Source organism: Rhinolophus ferrumequinum, chromosome 5, assembly GCF_004115265.2.
Source record: "Rhinolophus ferrumequinum isolate MPI-CBG mRhiFer1 chromosome 5, mRhiFer1_v1.p, whole genome shotgun sequence".
Lineage (NCBI taxonomy): Eukaryota > Metazoa > Chordata > Mammalia > Chiroptera > Rhinolophidae > Rhinolophus > Rhinolophus ferrumequinum.
This window is the reverse complement of record NC_046288.1, coordinates 86,837,293-86,857,683: the sequence shown is the minus strand read 5'-3', so window position 1 is coordinate 86,857,683 and position 20,391 is coordinate 86,837,293. Positions and strand designations below refer to the sequence as shown.

The 20,391-nt window shown below is 55.0% G+C and overlaps 1 protein-coding gene across 2 annotated transcripts in view; it reads right to left on the bottom strand.

The window, feature by feature from the left end:
• Positions 1-5,243: 5,243 nt before the first annotated feature.
• ZFYVE28 (zinc finger FYVE-type containing 28) overlaps positions 5,244-20,391 on the bottom strand; it is a 69,399-nt gene continuing 54,251 nt past the window's right edge. For both annotated transcript variants that reach the window (XM_033106676.1, XM_033106675.1), the window contains exons 9-13: positions 11,349-11,467; positions 9,676-9,792; positions 8,821-8,925; positions 6,463-6,566; positions 5,244-5,973 (exon numbers count right to left, since the gene is read on the bottom strand). In XM_033106676.1, the coding sequence (XP_032962567.1) occupies positions 5,842-5,973; positions 6,463-6,566; positions 8,821-8,925; positions 9,676-9,792; positions 11,349-11,467 (577 nt within the window). In that variant the 3' untranslated portion in view covers positions 5,244-5,841. The remainder of the gene's footprint in view (positions 5,974-6,462; positions 6,567-8,820; positions 8,926-9,675; positions 9,793-11,348; positions 11,468-20,391) is intronic.

Genomic DNA, 20,391 nt, shown 5'->3' with positions numbered 1-20,391 from the left:
CCCTGTCACTGCTTATTAAGACTGGTGGCTGGGCAGCTCTTGAGGATGGGATTCCCCACAGAAGTTCTAAACTGGGGAGGGAGCACTGCTGCAGCCAACAAAACATAACAAAAACTACAAAAAACCTTGTGTGTTTCTGCATCCCCGATTTGCAGATGAGGAAACTGGGAATCCTGAGGTTTAGGGGTTCCCCAGGGTCTCCCGGAAGTCCCCATGGAATGGACATTAGTGCTCCTATATGTGTGACGCAGGGCTGGTGACACAGGAGTGCAGAGACCAGGCCACCTCCTGCCCCAGCATGACTTGTTGGGGTGAGCGCCACAGCTGTGTGATCTGAGAAATAGGGTGCGGAACGTGTGCCCCGCAGAGTGGCAGAACCCGGGGGGAGCTTGGACACTGCTCTCAGACAGCCCTGCACGGACATTAAAACAACCCCTTGATATTAAGGCCGTGCTTCCTGCTCCTGCCTGACAGCTACCCCACGGCCAGGGCAGAGCCCCTGACGAGAGCTGGGTGCAATGGCTCTCCGGGTTAGTCTGGAGGGCTGCTCCGGACGCAGAGTAAAGGAGGGCGCCCAACTCTGGGGAGGGGCAGGTGCATTCTGGGCTTTGGGGTGTAGGAGGTGGCCCCGAGCTCAGCACCTGCTCATCACTCCATCCCTGCCTATGTGAAGGGTGGGTTGCTGGCCTCAGTCCTAAAGCAGCACCTAGCCCTGCGTGGGTGCACGTGCCCCATGGCCACCATCCTTCCAGGGGTGGTGTGTGAGGTGCACCCTGTGCCACAGCAGGCAGCTCAGGTGACCAGGGGTGACTGTGGGAGCTGTGTGCCTGCTGTCTCCCAGCCTGAGAGCAAAGGGGGTGGCCCCCACCTGACCTCCATCTACATCTAGGCCATTTTGGGGATCCCTTCCCCAGCCACACCAGGTGCCCGAGGGGCTCCCCACCACCTCTGAGAGTCGGCACAACTGCACCACAGAGAGTAGGGGTGCAAGAGGGATGGGAGGAACGTGTGAACGAGGGGCTGGGAAGAAGGGCAGGGGGCCTGGTGCAGGCAGATGCGTCTGGGTCTCAGGCTGTCAGGTGCAGTGCCGCCTCGAGGACCAGTTCTGTAGGGCACGTCTCCAGCAGGTACCCAGCACCTCCTCCAGGGAACCTTCCCTGAGCCCAGGCCAGGCCAGCTGCCTCCTCACCTGCCTCCCTTTCCTACTCCTGCTCAGCCCTTCCTGCCCCTTATCTAGTGCAGGGACCTGTCCCAGAAGGAATCAGCAAAGTCCATGCCCAGGGAGAGGAGGCAGACACCTAAGAGGAGGCAGACACCTCAGGCCCCCCACTGGAAGCCCAGCCCTCCATCCTTATCTCCATTTAGAGTCCAAGACGGGGCCCAGCCCTGGGTGGGTGCTGGAATCCGGCAGCCCACAGCCTGCCTCTCCTCAGACCCCTGGGATGGCCTGTTTGGACAGCTCCCTGCAGGCAGGTCTGCGGGGCCTGGGGACAGAAGAAAGCCTAGCCTTGGCTCCCATGCTGAGATGCCTCGTGGGTTCCAGGACCAGGGGAGATTCCTGGGGAGCTCCTGTTACGGGTCCCTTCCGCAAAGCCACTCTGGATTCTAGTCTGGCCACAACACCTTGGCCAAGTCACTTAATGTCTCTGAGCCTCAGTTTCCCCAGCCATAAAATGGAGTTGACAGTACTTGCTGCTTGGGGAGGTGGTGGGGTACCCTGAGGAATGCATGGGCAGCTGCAGGCTCAGCACAAAGGGAGGTGGCAGGAATAAACATCAGCCCAAAATCAGCAAGTGCTTCTAACGCAGGCCTGCCCAGTCGCCATCGGTCAGTATCAGAATCATGGTCAAACCTGGGCCGGAGTGATGGCTGCTCAAGCTGGCCCGCCGTGGGCAGCAGACAGGCCTCTGAGCATTCCGGGGTCTTCAAGAAGTTTAACACTCAGGGAAAAAATGTCTCCAGAATACAAGAAGAAGACAGAATACAAAATCAAGATGTGGTTAACTGTCTGCACAGCCTAACATAATGCCAAAGTGGAGGCTTCCTAGTCTCAGGCAGGATGCCCTGAGGGCCTGGGCCCAGGAAACTCACGCCCAACTTCCCATCCCAGGGTCCCGGTCATCCAGCTGCTTCTACACCCAGAGGGCAGCAGGTTGGGCTCTGGCGAGGGTGACTTGAGCTGCCTCCGTCAGAGGGTGCAGAGGCCTTTCAGGTCACAGGGTCCTGAGTGATGGGGTTGGGGGACAGTAAGGTCACAGCTGTCACTGTGGCTAGGCTGTGTTACTGCCTTTGATGGAGCTGAGGTCCCAACAGTGGGGACCCTGGCCTCTGCCCCACCAACTCCTCCTCCCTTCGATGTCTAAACCACAAATCGGAATGTGTCCCCCCTGCTCAGAGTTCTGCCACAACTCGCCATTGCCCTCATGGCATTTGGTGCCTTATTCTCCATCTGTGTCCCCCCCACCCCGCTGGGAGCATCACCATTTCTCAAACTCTCAGGGCTGTTCTGGCCTCTAGCTCTGGCACCCTATTTTCCACAGACACACTGCCCACCCCCCAGGGCCCAGCCAGCTCAGCCAGCTCCAATGGCCCCTGACCTGCAGACCCCCACGGGCAGGCAGGTCTGGAGTGTCTGGGTACCCATCTTTGCCCAGTTCAGGTGCAGGCTCCAGCCTGGGCTGCCCTAACCGTTTGGGAGCAAACGAGCACAGCAGCAGAACCAAAGCCTTGCTGGTGTTTAAGTCTTTGGCGTGACATTGTGTTTGAGCAACTGCTCCGTGCTGGTCTGGAATCACTCCTCCCATCTCAGAGGCAGGAGAGGCTGACAAGTTCGCTGATCCCTGCAAAGGGCCCCGGGGCTCTGATGGGAGAACATGTATGAGGGTGGGCTGGGGGCCTCCACTGAATGGGAAGGCTGCCTGGAGGAGGTGGCTCTGGGTAGGCCAGGCAGGAAACAAGCACCTCCAGGAAGCATCCTGGGCACGCTGATCCCCATGGTGTGGGCACTTTGGGTCCTGCCTGCCTCTCCTAGCTCCTGGTGCAGAGTCCAGAGAACAGGAGGACCCAGGAATGGCTGGGAAGCTGCCCCCTCCTGGAGCGGTCAGCCACCACCTTAGCCCCGGTGGTCCGAGGTGTCCAGCTCTGACCTGGATCCCTCTTCCCCCATCCCTGAGCCTTTTGGAGCGTGGTCTATCTTGCCTGTGGTCCTTTCTGGGCAAGGACCATCTCTGGACACTCCACGCCCTGCAGGACCTGGACAGAGAGTGCAGTTGCATTGGGGGCCCTGTCTGGACCTGGAGTGCCCGTCCACAGTGGGGTGACCCCTGCAGGCAGCATTCCAGTTGCCCCCAACACCCTGGCAGCCGGGCCACGTTGAGAGAGGAGGTGGGAGGGGTGCCCCCTGGTGGCCATTAGGGACTGCAGCAGGGCCCCTAGAAGGAGCCCAGACAGGAGGGGAAAGGGTGGGCCCCCCAACTCTGCCCCTCCCACTTGGCCTGAGGGGGGATATTGTCCCATCACCTTCAACAGCACCCATGACACTAACAGTCTCTCTCCTTTCGTGTGCTTTCTGCTCCAGTGTCACACAGCTCCTGCTCAGGGGAGGCCGGCCAGGCCTGAGAGCACCTGGGCCCTCCATCCCACAAGTGGGGGCAGGCAGCAGGGGCACCTCCAGAGACCAGGTGTGTAGGGGGGTGTAGGGGGCCTCTGGGCTGAACTGAGCCTGCAGTGGGAGGAAGGACCTGTTGGGCTACTCCCTCCCCTCATACCAGTGCCACCTCCCTGAGGCCAGGTATGGTAGCTCTCTGCTCCCAGGTCTCCTGAGCCCCTCCATCCTTGGGGGATCTGCCCCAGGGAGCTGCCGGCTGCATCTGGGTCCTGAGTACTTGTGGGGCCCTGCCTATTACCAGACGCTTAGGGAGTTGGAGAGAGGGACGGCCTTCTCCCCAGGACTGAGCATTTAGACCCATGTGTCCGGCTCCTGCCAGTCCCCCAGCCTTCCTCCAGCTGCCAGATGGGAGTGCCTGATGCTGGTGGCACGCCTGTCCCCCAAAGTGGCCTCCAGGTACGCCAGCGGGCTCCTCAGGGCACAGGGCATGCGGTCTCCGCCTCTCGTGCAACACTCCTAAAACGCCACAGCCTGGCTGTGCCGCCTAGCCACATCCAGGAGCCTCAGTTTTCCCATCTGTGACACAGGGACACTGCTCCCTAGATGGATTGTCGTGAGGAGTAGAGGGGACAGAACTCAGAAGACAGTTACAGATGATGATGATGGTGACGACTGGGAAACTAGGTCAAGAAGGCTAACCCGCTCCAGGTCCAAGGCTGGCTTGAAGGGCTGATTCCAAATCAGAAGCCCTTGGCACTCTCCCTGCCACCAACCCCAGGGTCTCCAGGCCCGAGCCCCTGCTGTGGGTGGGCAGCAGGCCATTCCTTCTAGATCATTCCTGAGCGGGGAAACTCTGCCTTAGACTAACCCCTCTGCACCCCCAGGTCCTGGCTCTGCCCGTGGGGTGGGGACAACCTTGTAGAAGAGTAGAGTGGCCACAAGTCCCCAGGGGGCAAGCAACGGAGCCCTGGAGCCTTCGCAGGCAGGGGTGGGGGTGGTGGCCCCCCTCTCCTGGAGGCTGGTGGGAAGCCAAGTCCTGACCTTCTATTATCCTGAAAGTCTAGAAGCCCCCCACTTCCCTAGGGACAATATGTTAGCAAGAACACCACACTTCCCAGGTGGAAAATAAGGCGTCCATGTTCACACAGGAAACAAAGCGTCTGCAGTCCATAAATAGATTTATGGAAATGGTTTCAAATTATAGCATTTAGAAAATAAAGATAATCTCAATACATAATATTTACTCCATTATATACTCCCCCCGGAAGCCATTTTTATGCATGTGTATTCCACTGTTAAATAGTAATTGGGTTTTATCCTATAAAAGAAGCAGTAGGTGTGTCATCTCTCTAAAAATAAAGCTGCAATCGTCATTGCAATGTGAAGCCTGAGATTTAAGCCTGAGGAGGTGTCCGAGCTGGGACCTGGGATACTCGGGGGTCTGAGGTGAGCCAAAGTCCCACGGGTGCAGAGGGAAGGGATAGTGGCAGCCGAGTGGCCACTCAAAGACCTAGAAACCTCTGCCTGTGGGTCTCTACGCTGCTCCTCCCCACAAGCTGGTGGACGGGGGCGGGCAAGCAACACAGGGGCACGCTGCTTGCCCAGAGGACCACTGGGTTTAAAGAGATGCGTGTTGCTCAGATGAGGTCCTGAAGGGAGTGGGGAGTGGGTGGTGCCCGGGGATGGGGTGGGTGCTGTGGGTTTGGGGCCCAGGGGAGAGAATGAACGCCCTTTCTTGTTCAGCAAGCGCACGGGAAGCCCCGCAGGGCCCTGGGGGCTGGCCCTTCGCCCGGAGGTATCCACTATCTGCCCCGGGTTTAGCCCCAGTACTGAGGTTGCCTGGGGCGCAGAACAGGACCCCATTTCCCTGTCACGAGCAAGCGCTGAGCAGGCCTTCTGCGTTGGCCGAGTCTTGGGGCAGCAACTCAGCAGGCCAGTGGACAAGCAGGGGGAGAGCCCCCCGTGCCTGGGCAGCCACCTGGCACCCTGGGTACCCTCACTGGCCGAACTTGACCTCCTGTTGCCCCTGCAGCTGGCCTGGGGTCCCCTCGGGTCGGGTGGCCAGCGTGGCTGGGACGGAGGCACTGAAGTTCTGGAAGTCTCCGTGGCAGCAACTCGATGAAATGCAGTGAACCCTCTGGAAGCCAGCACCTGGAAGGAGGGGGCGGGGAGCCTTCCTGGGTGCCTTCCTGGGAGCCCCTTGGGCCCTGGAGGTCTGGCGAGTGCTGGCCCTGTCAGACGCCTGCCTTGTCGCTGTAGAAGGGTGTGACGTGGAACACGTAGCAGTGTGTGCACACGCGGACTGGCTTCACCTGCCCGTAGCGGGGCAGTGGGGCAGAGTGGGAGGAGCAGCGCGAACAGAAGATCTGGAAGGAAAGGCCGGGTGGTGGGGCCAGTGAGCTGGGGGCATTCCACAGGCCCCCAGCCTCAGCCTCCCTGACCGTGGCCCCCACAGGACCCCCCTGACCAGGCAGGGCCTTCACAGGCCCTGTGTGGGGCTGGAACCTTCAGGAAAACCTGGGTCAGGTTGCAGCCCCCGGAGGCCAGGTTCAAGGCGGGCGTCCTGGCCCCACCCCAGGGCTGCTGCAGGCTCCTGTCCAGCCCCTCAGTTCCCTCCCCGTCCCCAGCTCTGAAGCAGCCGGGACTGGGCCAGGCATTGTCCAGACTCAGTGGACCAAGCACCCGGAGTCCAGGCCGTGTGCCAGTCGCAGCAGGCCTGGGCTTGGGGCCCGTGCACGAACCACAAAGGCCTTGCCAGCCTCGCTGACTTCCAGATCCTGTGCTGTGTCTGTGGGTGGGCCCCCAGGCTGCAACACCCAGGTGGGGACAACCTCTGGACTCTGCATCCCACCTACCTTCCCGCAGCTGCGGCAGTGGTGTTTCCTGCGGATGACGGTGAAGGGCGCTTTGCACGCAGTACAGAAGCCACAGGCCTCGTCTGGGACCCACTCGGGAGGGTCTGTGACAACGACAGTGGGGGACACGTCAGGCAAGGGAGCCATGCGGGGATGCCCGTAGGGGCAGGTGGGCGGGTGAGGGGTCAGAAGTGGTACATGCACAGGAACCTCTGGTCAGGTGGCCCCAGTGGCCCCGCCCTGCTTGTCTCCACTCCTCCCCACACTCGTCATTGGCTATGGTTTGGGAAACTGGCAGCATCCCATGGACGGGGTCTTTGCAGCTGTGGGCAGTGCCCACTGATCAGAGCCCAGCTGCAGCCTGTGCCTCCCTCAGGACTCAGGACGTGGGCAGGTGTATCCACCTAGGTGACCCTCTCCCAAACCTCTCCCTGCCAGCACCCACCTGGCAATGCCCTTGGGCAAAGGTGGGGGCTGAGAAATGAAGACATCGACCTCCTCTGTCAACTCCTCAAGCAACGCTCTGTTGGGGTCAGGGGTCCCGGCCCTGCCCACCCATGCTGTCCTTCACCCCCTGCAGTTCTGAGCTTCTCAGGGAGGAGGGGCTGCGGGCCAGGTAGACACCCTGTCTCCTGTTTTGGAGGCCAAGGCTAGTTGCCTACCCCTCCCTGACACCTGTGGAGTCCAGCCAGGGGCCAGGGGCCACCTCCTCCTGCAGGTGGGAGCCCCTGGTGAGGTCTGCTCCGGAATTTCGGGGCGTGTTGGTGTGGGGAGAAGCGCCTTACACAACAAGATGGCCACTTCCCTCCCACCGAGGGGCCCACTGTATACCAGGTCCGAGGTCGGTACCAACGTCACCTCGGACAGCTCCCTCGGGCCACATAGTGTGCTCAGACGTCCTGTCCACCCTCCATGCCCCCAGGCCTTATCCTGAGCAACTCCAAGTGGAACTGGGCAAGGCCACCCGTCCACTGGAGACCCGAGCTCTCCTCACCTCCTCTTGCCTCCTCCTTACCTGCCATCCTCCCAAGGATCCTGTCAGCTCACCCCACACCGCAGGGGGATCATTTCTCATGCTAGCCCCCATCCCGCCCCGTAAAATCCTTGGCTGGTCCCGTGAAGTCCCGGCCAGCACATGTCAGCTCCTGGGGGCCGCGTCAGACTGAGGTCTCCAGCTGAGACAGAGGAGTCTAGATTCTCTCCTGAGGACTGCAAGTGTCCAGAGGACCTCCTAGGCCTGGCACCCACTTCTCCGTGACGTTCCAGGGCCCAGGCCCTGCCATGGAGAGGGCTGGGCTGGCAGTCCAGGGGCAAGCATTGGCCACTCCTACTCCACAGTTCATTACATTCAGTCCCCCGAGCAGAGGGCTCTGAGTTCCTGTGACAGGCGCTTTATAGCATCGCATCCGATTTTCACAGAAAGGTAAAGAAGCTGAGACAGGGAGCTCAGGAAGGTGGGGAGCCTGTGCTGCTCCTGACTCCTCCCATCCTGCAGCCTGTCACCCCCAGGGATCGTAGCAAAGGCAGCACTGATGTGCAGCCTGGTGGCGAGGCAGCACACGTGAGCCGGGGACCAGTAGGGGCCACCCCGGTTGGCCAGGCACGGCAGGAGTGGTGTCACCTCTGGCCTGTCACTGGGTTGGCTTTAGCCTCCTTCTTGGCTCCAGTCACATGTGACACCCACGTAGGCCTATGTGCTGTCATTTATCTTGGCACCTCTCCCAGGCCTCCAGCCCCCTCCCCGCAGAGGTGCTGTCAGCGCCCCAATCTACCCTGAAGCTCCTCTCCACCAAGCCACCAGGTCCCCAGCTGGCCAACTGCCGGGCTAGTGAGGGAGCAGGGGGTCCCGGCCAATCCCTGGGCTGGTGGGGGAACAAGGGGTCCTGCCTGACCGCAGGGCTATTAGGGGAGCAGGGGGTCCCAGCTCCCACATGACCAGAGTGTGCCTGCATCTCCCTGCAGAGGCTCCTGTGAAGACTGGTGGTCCAGTGTGCACCCGTGCCCCAGGACCAGCCACCACCAGCCCACCCAAAGGCCTGGACCCTGCAGCTCTTTGCTCCTCAGGCCTGTGGCCCCCAGACTAGGAGACATTAAAACACAGACCAGAGGTTGGCTTGAGGTGGCAGCTAAGGGGGCCTGTGTATCCACCTGGGAGCAGAGGTGAAGATACTGGAAGGGGAGGCTCTCCCCATGGGAAGCCAGAGGCCCAGATGGCCTCTGGGGAGGGGCCCCCAGCTGGAGGCAAGCTGTCTTTACGGAGACTGTGGTCGGGGACAGAAAGGAAGTGTCCAGACAGGGTCCCCACTCTCGGCTCAGCACTCAGAGAGTGTCATCCCTGGTCCCAGAGCCCCCACCCACCTTCTAAGTCCCCATCTCGGGTCTTGGCTGCAAGTTCGGAGGACGACAGAGTCTCCTGGCACAGGGCGCAGTCTTCCAAGGCTGCACTCCGCAGGGTCTGGGTGACTGGAAGAGAAAGGGTGACCCCTGGGGTCCATGCACCACACCTGTCCCTGGTGGGTGCACTGCAGTGCTGCTGGCAGAGGCTTAACTTCCTAAGCCCACCCAGGACCCACCGCGCCCGGAGTCAGACACTGCAGCTCTTGCCGACTGCCCCCGCGGGTTGCTCCTCCCTGGGGGCCCCCACTCCTGGGGCCCCTGTACTGTCTGCCTGGTCAGGCCCCTTGTACTGTCACCCCTGAGGCCTGGACACGGCGTGAGGGGCCCACCATCCTTGCTTACAGAGCCAGTTCATGTCACGTGCCTTTTCGAAACTGTGATGTTCCAGAAAGCAGCCCTGCCCAGAATTCCCTGGCCGTTGCGGGCAATGCGGCCAGTTCTGGGAGGCACACGGGATAGACGGCTCCTGCCCCTGCTGGAGGGTCATGCCCTGCTGGGCTGGAGCCAGCCCTGCACGCCCAGACTCCTTGAGTGGAAGCCCTGCGATGAGGGGCAGCCCAGCAGAGTCGGGGCGAGCAGGGGTCCAGCCCCTTCCCCACTCTGGGGCCCTACCACATCCTTCCAAGGAACAAGGGGCAAGCTCTCTGCCTTATCTGTGCCTGCCCTGAGCACGTGCGTGTGTGAGCATACACGTGAGAATGTGAGACGCGAGTGTGTGTGTGAGAGCACGTGTGTGTGAACATGCACGTGTGACTGTGTGTGAGAGGGCACATGCGTGTGCGAGAGCCGCACAGCCCATCTCAAGCTGGCACTCACCCTTCTTTAACTTTTCCTTGTCGTCTGTTTCTGGCTTGGTGGCCATGACCTCAAAGAGGGTCTTGAGAATACTTCTCAGGTCACTGGCGTAGTTGGTCTGCAGCTGGTCAGCCACACCTGGGGGCGGGGGATAAGGGCAGGGTGGGTTAGGTTGGCCAGCTCGGGGACTCGGTGCTGCCAGCTGGTGAAACCTGGCCAGAGCTCACGGTCCAAACCAGCGTGTCCTCAGATGGGTCAGAGCAAGAGGAGGTCACCCACCCCTGGGTGATAATCCTTGGCAGAAGCAAAAGTTCGGGAGTCAGAGAAGGCCGGGAAGGGGGAGAAATCCCGAGCATCCCCACCGTGGTGGGTGGTCATTCTCACCCATACATCTTATCCTTAGAGTCATAGCCACCACCACTAAGCAGTCCTGGGTGCTCACTGAGGGGTGATCCGGGAGCCCCAAATTGTGTCCGCCCCACGGCAGCACCTTTCACCATCATGGTCACTCGGGCCCCTAGTCATGCCCCCTCCCCAGGCAAACATTGCTGGCTAAGTAAGGACTTCAGGACCACCACAGGGGTCCCTTGTGGCCTGGGGGCCGAGGGTAGATCCTGCCAGGAGGTGGTGCCCAGCTCCCCACACCAACCGCCAGCCACTTCCTGGTAGGAAAACCGCTTCCCCCACCCCAGCTGCAGAGGTTCCCTCCCTCCCAAAATTAGGTCGACTCCGCCTTCTTCAGTCAAAAGCAATGCTGGCTCCTTAGGGGGTTGGCCAGGCTGCCATTTACAGAAAAGCCGGACTACGGATGCCCTGTGACACATTACATGCTTCCAGAGGGTTCCTCATGCCAGCGGCTGCACTGAACACCCACTAGGCACCATGTTCCTTCACCCTCAAAACCAACCGTGTGGTCCATTCTGGCAAATAAGCAAACTGAAGCTCAGAGACAAGGTCCCCCTGGTGCCACCTGGCCTTGCTCGGGCTGTACCCGTGGGGCCCTCAGCAGTGCAGAAGGATCCCCTGGGGCCACGATCTTGACTGTGCAGTGATGCCAGTCCACAGGCTTCCCTCACCCCTGCCACTCCTCGGGCACAGAGGAGGCACCAGGCAGGGGGCAGAGCCTGGCTGCATGACAAGCGCCGCTGAGCTCCTTTCCTTGGGGGAGACTTCACAGTTTATACTTTTGAATCACGTGAATGCATTGGTTATTTAAAACACACAAAACTAAAGGGAAACACTAAAGCGACACCTTTTGTGCTCACTCTCCTCTCTGAATTCCCTGGGAGACAAAGAAGTCATCTCCCTCACCCTGCCAACCATTCCAAGAGAGGAAAGGAAACAAAATTAGTCAGAACGTACAATAAAATCTGAACCACGAAATGAGCAGAACCTCCCTGTGTGGGTAACTTATGGGCCACGGGGAATGGTCCCCCACTCACAGCTGGGGAACCCTGGTGAAGAATTAAGCCGTCCTGTCTGCTGGGCACATGAGCTCATCGTAGGGTTGTGGACGATGACATGACACGGTGGGAAAGCCCCTGGACAGGACCGGGCACCACCAGGACCCCCACATCAGCTGGTACGACCAACACCAGCTGACATCAGGTGTGGCCGTCCACACCCAGTGCTGGGTGCTCCCCAAAGCACGGCCCGGTGTGTCTGCACGCCCACGCTAGGCCCACATGTGGCACCTGAAATGCAGACAAATAGGCGGTGGATGAGGTCATGGCTGCCGTGGAACCTGGACCGGATCTTCTCCCTTGTGGCCGCGGGGGCCGCCTCCAGCACGGGCTTGTCCACCATGGAGCCACTGCAGAGAGAAGCAAACACAGGGTGCTTAGCAGGGCCATGGCAGGGAGCCCAAGAGCCCAAGATCTCTGAGCCGCCCAGGCTCCCATGCCTCGCATTGAGCTGCCCTTCCTGCATTCGGTTTAACATTATGCCCTCACTTCCTCCTGTGGAAGGCTCACTGCACCTAATTACAGCCTCTGCAGTGGGCTGAATGGGGCCCCGAGAAAGACATGTCCACCTTAACCCCCGGAAAATGCAAACGTGACCTCATTTGGAAAAAGGGTCTTTGCAGCTGTAATCAAGGTGAAGATCTGAGAGGAAATCATTTGGGATTATCTGGTAGCCCTGATCCAATGACATGTGTCTTTATAGGAGATGGAAGAGGACACACAGACACACAGGGGACAGGAGGAGTTTCAGGGACCTGACATAGAAACTAGAGGGATGCAGCCATAAGCCACGGGACACCTGTGGCCACCAGAAGCTGGCAGAGGCGGTCTGGCTGCTCCCCGTGGGCCTCTAAAGGGGTGCGGCCCTGCCGGATTTCCAATTTCTGTCTTCAGACTGTGAGGGAGTAAGTCTCTGCGGCTTAGGCCCGGTTTGGTTTGTGGTTCTCTGTCACTGAGACATGGTCCTTCTGCACCATCGGGCACTTCTCCACTTCCCAGTGGTGTCGCCTCAGCTTCCTGAGTCTGCCAGCAGGGGTCCCTGGCGGCTCCAAAGGCAGTCACAGTCGTGCCTGCACTAAGTTATCGAGCCCACATTGCCCTGCTCCAGGGGGTGCATGTACCCTCCAACCTTTAAATCCTGTACCTCTTATCTTCTATTTCTGTCCTTTTGTCCCACTTTCTGGGAAAATTCCTCCATTTTTTTCTTTCCGTTTCACCTTGACATTTTAATTTCTGCTTTCAGGTTTTTAATTTCCTGCTCTTATTGTAGTTTTGTGGATGAGAAGTATTTTATGTATCTAGAAATATCAGTTATAATTTTTAAAAAGTTGCGTTGGCGGCCTCACGATCTCCGTTTTCCCTTTTGTTTGGGGGCAGTTGGTCTCTTTTCAGGCCAGAAGCTTGCCTCTAACACATTTCAGAGGGGTCACTGAAAGGCCGACTGGGGGGGGGTGTCCGGTGACTTTGGAAAGACCGTTTGGCTCCACGTGAGTCCCAAAGGAGCTGCCCACACTCAGAGCTGTCACCGGTACACCCGGAGCTCTGCCCCTGGGCAGCTGCAGCGCAGGGCACAGATGTTCCAGCAAAACCCACCAGCGATGGAAAAGCAACTGTGGTCTGGTCCTGCAGGAGCAGGTCGGCAGAGGTGGTGCCGGGTTGGCGATCCCTTCTCAGTGACAGGATGCTGCTGACACACTGCGTGAGTCCCTTTACACACAGTGGAGAGACACGCAGAGCTGCCCAATGCCTGACTTAGGGGTACCTCCTCGAGGTATGAAGCTATTCCGAAGCACAAAGATGTGAGAATTCAGGCCGGTGACCAGCTCCAGTTGTCGCCGCAAAGGGAAGCTGGGCTGGAAGAGGCCCCAGGGCTTCCCGGTTTCCCTCCTCCGGTCAAGTAGCGGGGTGCATGAGTGTGTGTTTTATTGGCATACTCTAGCATAACGATTATTCATTTATGAGCATTTAACATTTCACTGGAACAAGAGGCCGGGGGTGGGGCTGGGCGTGCCAGCCGAGGGGACTCGGGGCTCCACTAGGACCCTAATGACATTTCACTGGAACAAGAGGCCGGGGGTGGGGCTGGGCGTGCCAGCCGAGGGGACTCGGGGCTCCACTAGGACCCTAATGACATTTCACTGGAACAAGAGGCCGGGGGTGGGGCTGGGCGTGCCAGCCGAGGGGACTCGGGGCCCCACTAGGACCCTAATGACATTTCACTGGAACAAGAGGCCGGGGGTGGGGCTGGGCGTGCCAGCCGAGGGGACTCGGGGCTCCACTAGGACCCTAATGACATTTCACTGGAACAAGAGGCCGGGGGTAGGGCTGGGCGTGCCAGCCGAGGGGACTCGGGGCTCCACTAGGACCCTAATGACATTTCACTGGAACAAGAGGCCGGGGGTGGGGCTGGGCGTGCCAGCCGAGGGGACTCGGGGCTCCACTAGGACCCCAATGATCCACAGCTCTCCCCTCCCAGGTCACTGGCTTTCTGGGGACGAAGCCCGGGACTTTGAGCCTGGAGTAAGGGTAGGGCTGGCAGCCTCCCGCCCTGGGAAAGGCGGGAGGGGCTTCACTGTCCAGGGGGTCAACTTCCATTCAGTAACCCCAGTCTCAGTGACAGCTTCACCCCAAAGATCTGAAAGCCAGGACTCAAACAAGTATTCATACATTAAGTCCTTACTTAACATCACTCACAGGTTCTACGCAAGTGAAATGACATATAACGAAACCTGCTGGACCACAGATTACTTGATATAAACAAGAGTTAAGTTCCTAAGGCAACGCATCAATGTTATAACAAAATAAAGTTGAACGAAATGACATTATTTGAGGACCTGCTGTATAGGAACGGTCACAGCTGCACTATCATCGAGGCCGGAAGGTGGAAGTAGCCCAAGTGTCACTGACGGGCGGAGAGATAAACAGAATGTGGCCCATCCGCACAACGGAATATTATTCAGCCTTAACAAGGAAGGACATTTTGACACACGCTACAACATGGATGAACCCTGAGGACATTCTGCTCAGTGAAATAAGCCAGATACAGAGGACAAATACTGTGATCCAACTTATAGGAGGTCCCTAGAGGAGTCAAATCCATAGGGACAGAAAGTGAATGGTGGTTGCCAGGGGCTGGGGCGGGGGGTAACGGGGAGTGAGTGTTTAATGGGGACAGAGTCTCAGTTTGCGAAGATGAAAACATTCTGCAAATAGAGAGTGGTAGTCCTTATATAACATTGTGAATGGGCATAATGCCACTGAATTGAAACCTTAAAAAGGCTTAAAGTAGTAAATTTTATATTATATGTATTTTACCAAAAAGTAGGGGGGAAAAGTTTAGGGCAAGGGGAGAGCAGAGGAAAAGGAACTGAGGAGGTCTGGGTGGCAAAGAGGCTGGATTGGTTTGACATTAATACAAAAGGTTAAGAGTGAATACATGCTAAAAACCATTGAACTGTACACTTTAAAAGGGTGAACTGTGTGGTATATATACTATATATCAATAAAACTGTTACTTTTAAAAAATCAATTATATTAAGACACAGTAACAATAAACAAGCTGAAAATGAAATTAACCCTATGTGCAATGGCATCAAAAAGTTAAAATATCTGAAATACATTTAACAAAAAAAAATAAGAGTTATATACTGAAAACTACAAAATAACACTTAAATAAACTGAAGGAGACCTAAATAAATGGAAAGACATCTGTGTTCACGGACTGGAAGACTTACTATTGCTAAGATGGCCAAACTCCCCTAATTGGTCTACATTTTAATGCAATCCCTATCAAGGTATCAGTTGCCATTTTTTTCCGTGCAGAAATTGAGAAGCTGATCCTAAAATTCATATGGAAATGCAAGGACCCAGAATCGCCAACACGATCTTGGAAAAGAAAAACAAAGTGGGAGGATTCACACTCGTGATTTGAAACCTAATATGAAACTACAGTAATTAAGATTGTGGCACTGGCATGGGAGAGATATTACAATGGAACAGGACTGCGAATTCAGAAATCAACCGATACATTTATGGGCAACTGATTTTCAACAAGGGCACCAAGACCATGCAATACAGGAAGAACAGTCTGTTCAAAAAATGGTGCTGGAACAACTGCATTTCCATATGCGAAAGAATGAAGTGGGGCCCTTACTTAATACCATATGCAAAAATTGACTCAAAATAGATCAAAGGCCTAGAACTAGAACTCTAAAATTCTTAGAAGAAAACATAAATCTCTGTGGCCTGGGATTAGGCAACAGTTTCTTAGCTATGACACCAAAAGCACTACAACCAAAGACAAAACACAAAACTGAGCTTCATCAGAATTAAAAACTTCTGTGCTTCCAAAGACACCATCAAGAAAGTGAAAAGACAACCCACAGAATAGGAGAAAAATTTTGCAAATTATGTATCTGTAAGGGTATAGTAAGTAGAATATAGAAAGAATGCTTCCAGCTCAACAACAGAACAACAAATAACCCGGCTGAAGAATGGGCAATAGATATGAACAGACATTTTCCGAAAGAAGACAGACAAATGGCCAATAAACATATGAAAAGATGTTCAACATCATTAGTCATTTGAGAAACGCAAAGAAATCAAAATGACAACATGATATCCTTTTATATCCATTAGGATGACTACAATCATTTTTTTGAAAACGAAAGAAAACAACAAGCGTTGGTGAAGAGATGGAAAAATTGGAACCTTGGAGGTCCCTGGTGAGGCTCTCACAAGGGGCGGTCACTTTAGAAGACAGCTCAGCAGCTCCTCTTACCATAAGACCTGAGAATTGCACTCTTAAGGTGGACAGCCAGGAGAACTGAAAACAGACATTCACAGGAAAGGCACTCCTCCTCTCTGGGCAGTTGCTGGACAGACAGGGTGGGGATGTGCAGGGGGGTCCCAGGGATGAGTGGGACCTTGTGTGTGTCACTAAGAGCCAGTCTAGTGGGGGAGCCAAAGTAGCGGGTGAACTTGAGTGAGGACGGTGTCCTGGTCTCCCTGCCACACGACACTCAGCATGTTAAACCTGTTTTCTTGCGTTTGTGCCTCCGTGAAGACGAGAGGAAGTGCACTGCTTCAGGGAAGAGGCTATTCAGACAGGAATTCTCCTGGTCTCGCAGAAGGGCGGAAGATGACCCTTGAGGCTGCTGCCGGAGATGCTGGGCGCCTGCCCCTGCCCTCCTGTCGTCCCCAAGCTGAGCAGGGGTCAGTGCTAACCAAGCACGCCCCACTCCAGCTCAAACCCAGCTCCCACCCCAACTGTGGAGTCCCCTGATGTCAGAAGGAACTGGGAGTTGAGCAGGAAGCAGATTGACAGGACCAGGGACTGTGGCCCTGCTCTGGGACCTGAGGGGAGGTGGGGACAGGTCGGCTGTACCACGAGCTGCAACGCTGCTCTGGCCTGGACTCTGCCAGCCCCCTTCTCCTGGAGCTCCCCCAGCAGGGTGGCCCCCCCATGGCCACAGATGTCCACATGTCCCACATGCCAACTGGGCCTGAGGACATGTACCCTCCCAGAGTGGGGCCAGCTGCATCTGGGAAGTTGGGTTGGATGATCCCCAGCATGTCTGTGAGGCTACACTGGGCCAAGGGGAGGTTGGCCGCAGGGGCAGATGTTGGGGGGAGAGAGTAAAGAACGTGAGAGACTGGACGTGAGCCCCAGTGGCCTCCCCTCCCCGGGTCCCAGGAAGTCCCACAGAGGTCAGCTGCCTTCCAGGCCTGGGCACTGCCTTGTTACCATTTGGATGAGTGTGTTTCCCCAACCAGGGACCCTAAGTCATGTCATTGAGCTTAAGGGACACAGCATGGGGACTGGGAAGGTATCACATGGCAGAACACAAGACATGAGGGTAGCTCTGGGGACGGGCCAAGGGGTCCTACAGGGAGGTCCAAAAACTGGGGCCAGATAGATGGGAGGGTCATCCCCAGCTTGGAACTCTGAGCCTGTTTCCACATCTTGGAGCAGGGATGACAATGAAAATGCAGCCATGGATTCAATGAGGCCATGGGTAAAGCATCCATGGACATCATCAAAGGCAGCAAGTGGGACCATATTATGGTGACTTGATGTAGAAGAGACAAGGAGGGTGTCGTGGCAGAGAGGGAGGCGATGGTGACACAAGGAACAAACAAGGACAGCACAGAGAGCACCCAGAAATCGGGATGTGGGCAGGGATGAGGAGGCGAACCGTGGAGAGGGGCTGGGCGGGCTCAAGAGATGGGGGAGATCAGGGCGCCCCCAGAGTTCTGGGCAGGGAAACACCCCTGGCTCAGCATGTGTGAGGGGAAGCCAGGAGAACGGAGCAGGGACTAAGGACCATGCAAAGGAACTCTTCCACTCACTGAATAAGAAATGGGTAATTGAACAAACCTATATCTAGTAAAGGAATTGAAATTGTAGTTAAAAACTTTCTTTCAAAGGAAACTCCAGGCTCAGACACCTTCACTGGTGAATTCTACCTAACATTTAAGGCAGAAATAATACCAATTCTACACAAACTCATCTGTACAAATTGAAGAAATGGGAACGCTCCCACGTCACTGTAGGACCTCAGCATGCCTCTCCTCGGATGCCTGCACCTGAGAAGAACATGCTGAGCAAAGAAAACTACTGCCCAACATTCCTCATGAGCAGATGCAAAATTCTCAACAAAATTTTAGCAAATCAAAGCCAGCAATGTATAAAAAGGATACTACCTCAGGACTAGTGAGGGTCATCCCAGGAATGCAAGGTTGGCTTAACCTCTAAACATCCATCAGTGACATTTATCACATTAATAGACTATACAAGGAAAACTATATGATCATCCCCAAAAGACACAGAAAAAATATTTGAGAAAATCCAATACATTCTTGGTAAAAACTCAGTAAACTAGGAGTAGAAGAGAACTTCCTGAACCTGCAAAAGGCATCTTTGAAAATCCAACAGCTATCGTCACACTTTATGGTAGGTACTAAGTGCTTTCCCTCTGAGATCAGGAACAAGGCAAAAATATCCTGCATCAATGCTTCTGTCCAGTACTACTGGAGGTCCTCACCCGTGCAAAAAGGCAAGAAACAGTAGTAAAGGACATCCAATTAGAAAAAAGTACACTGGCTTTAGTCACAGATGACATGATAATCTATGTAGGAAATCTTTAATAAAAACCAACTACCATAACCAATAAAGTGAGTTTAGCAAGACTGCAGGAGACAAGATCAACATACAAAAATTTTTTCTATTTCTGGGCTGGCCCGGTGGCTCAGGCGGTTAGAGCTCCATGCTCCTAACTCCGAAGGCTGCCGGTTCGATTCCCATATGGGCCAGAGGCTCTCAACCACAAGGTTGCCGGTTCAACTCCTCGAGTCCCACAAGGGATGGTGGATTCCGCCCCCCTGCAACTAAGATTGAACACAGCACCTTGAGCTGAGCTGCCGCTGAGCTCCCGGATGGCTCAGTTGGTTGGAGCGTGTCCTCTCAACCACAAGGTTGCCGGTTCGACTCCCGCAAGGGATGGTAGGCTGTGCCCCCTGCAACTAGCAACGGCAACTGGACCTGGAGCTGAGCTGCGCCCTCCACAACTAAGACTGAAAGGACAACTTGAAGCTTAACGGTACCCTACACAATTAAGATTGAAAGGACAACAACTTGACTTGGAAAAAAGTCCTGGAAGTACACACTATTCCCCAATAAAGTCCTGTTCCCCTTCCCCAATAAAATCTTAAAAAAAAAAAAATTACTTCTATTTCTGTGTATTAGCAATCAACAACTGAAATGTAAATTACACAACTACCATTTATAATTGTATCAAAAACATAAAATATTTAGGGATAAATATAAAAAAAGATGTGTAAGACTTTTACAGTAAGAACTATAAAACTTTGCTGAGAGTAATTAAAGACCTAAATAAATGAACAGATACAGTATGTTCATGAATTGGAAGACTCAATATTACTAAGGTGTTAATTCTTCCCAAATTGATCTATAGATTCAACAGAATGCCAATAAGATTCTTAGCAGCCTTTTAAATAAATAAATAAATAGAGAATCTGGTTCTAAAATTCATATGTAATACAAAGGACCCAGAATAGCCAAAAGAACTTTGAAAATGTCCAACAAAGCCACAGATTTGTACTACCTGGAGTTATGGCTCATTATAAAACTATCATAATCAAGGCAGTATGATATTGGTGTCAATATAGACAAAAAGATCAACGGAACAGACTAGAGAGTCCAGAAATAAATCCACACATATATGTTTGACAAAGGTGCAAAGGCAATCCGTGGAGAAAGGATAGTCTTTTCAAGAAATGGTGCTGGAATCGTTGGTTTTCCTTAGCAAAACTAAATACAAGTTACACTGACACCTCACACCACAAACAAAAATTAACTCAACAAGGTTCACAGACCTGAATGTCAAACCTAAAAATATACAACCTCTAGAAGAAAACAGAGGGGGAAAAATCCTTGTGACTTTGGGTTATAAAAAAAAGAATTCTTAGATATGACACCAAACTCACAATCCACGAAAGAAAAAAGTTGATAAATTGGGCTTCATCAAAGTTAAGAACTTCTGCTCTTCAAAAGATACTCTTAGAATGAGAAGACACGCCCCAGACTGGAGAAAAGATTTGTAAAGTAGATATCTGATAAAGAACTTGGATCCAGAATAAATAAAGAACTCTCAAAAAGGAAACAAACAACCCGATAGGAAGAAACAGCAAAACGGCTGCCGGCACCTGAGGACGGGGAGAAGCACATCCAGACCCGAGACAAGACGCTGCTCACAGCATTAGAATGGCGAACGCGAGCAAGACCGCCACACGAGTGCTGGCGAGACGGAGGGACTGAGCTCTCAGACGCGGCCCGCGCTGCATGCCGATTCATTTCAAAAAAGCTGCTTAAAACACGACTAAGACACCAGATGTGCTACCGCTGTGCTCACATGCTGCTGCTGACGCGGTGCCTTCCTCTCAGAAAAGTGCCACCCACCCTGGCCCGCCAAAGCTCTCTGGGATTTCCCGCCCTCAGCCTCCCTTCTGCGCTCCTCCCTGTGCCCTCTGCTCCTGGGCACCTGGGCCCTGGCTGGCCTGCCAACCTGGCCACCTCTCCTCCAGGTCTCAATGGATGTCACTACCTGGGGGTGGCCTCCCTCAATTGCTCTCACTAACGGAGCTGCCCCCCACCCTGCCTGGACCCTCCAGCTTATGACACTATCTTATCTTCGTCCTGGCACTGGTGAAGGACGCATGGCAGGGCGGGGGAAGGGATGACGGCACAGGGGTG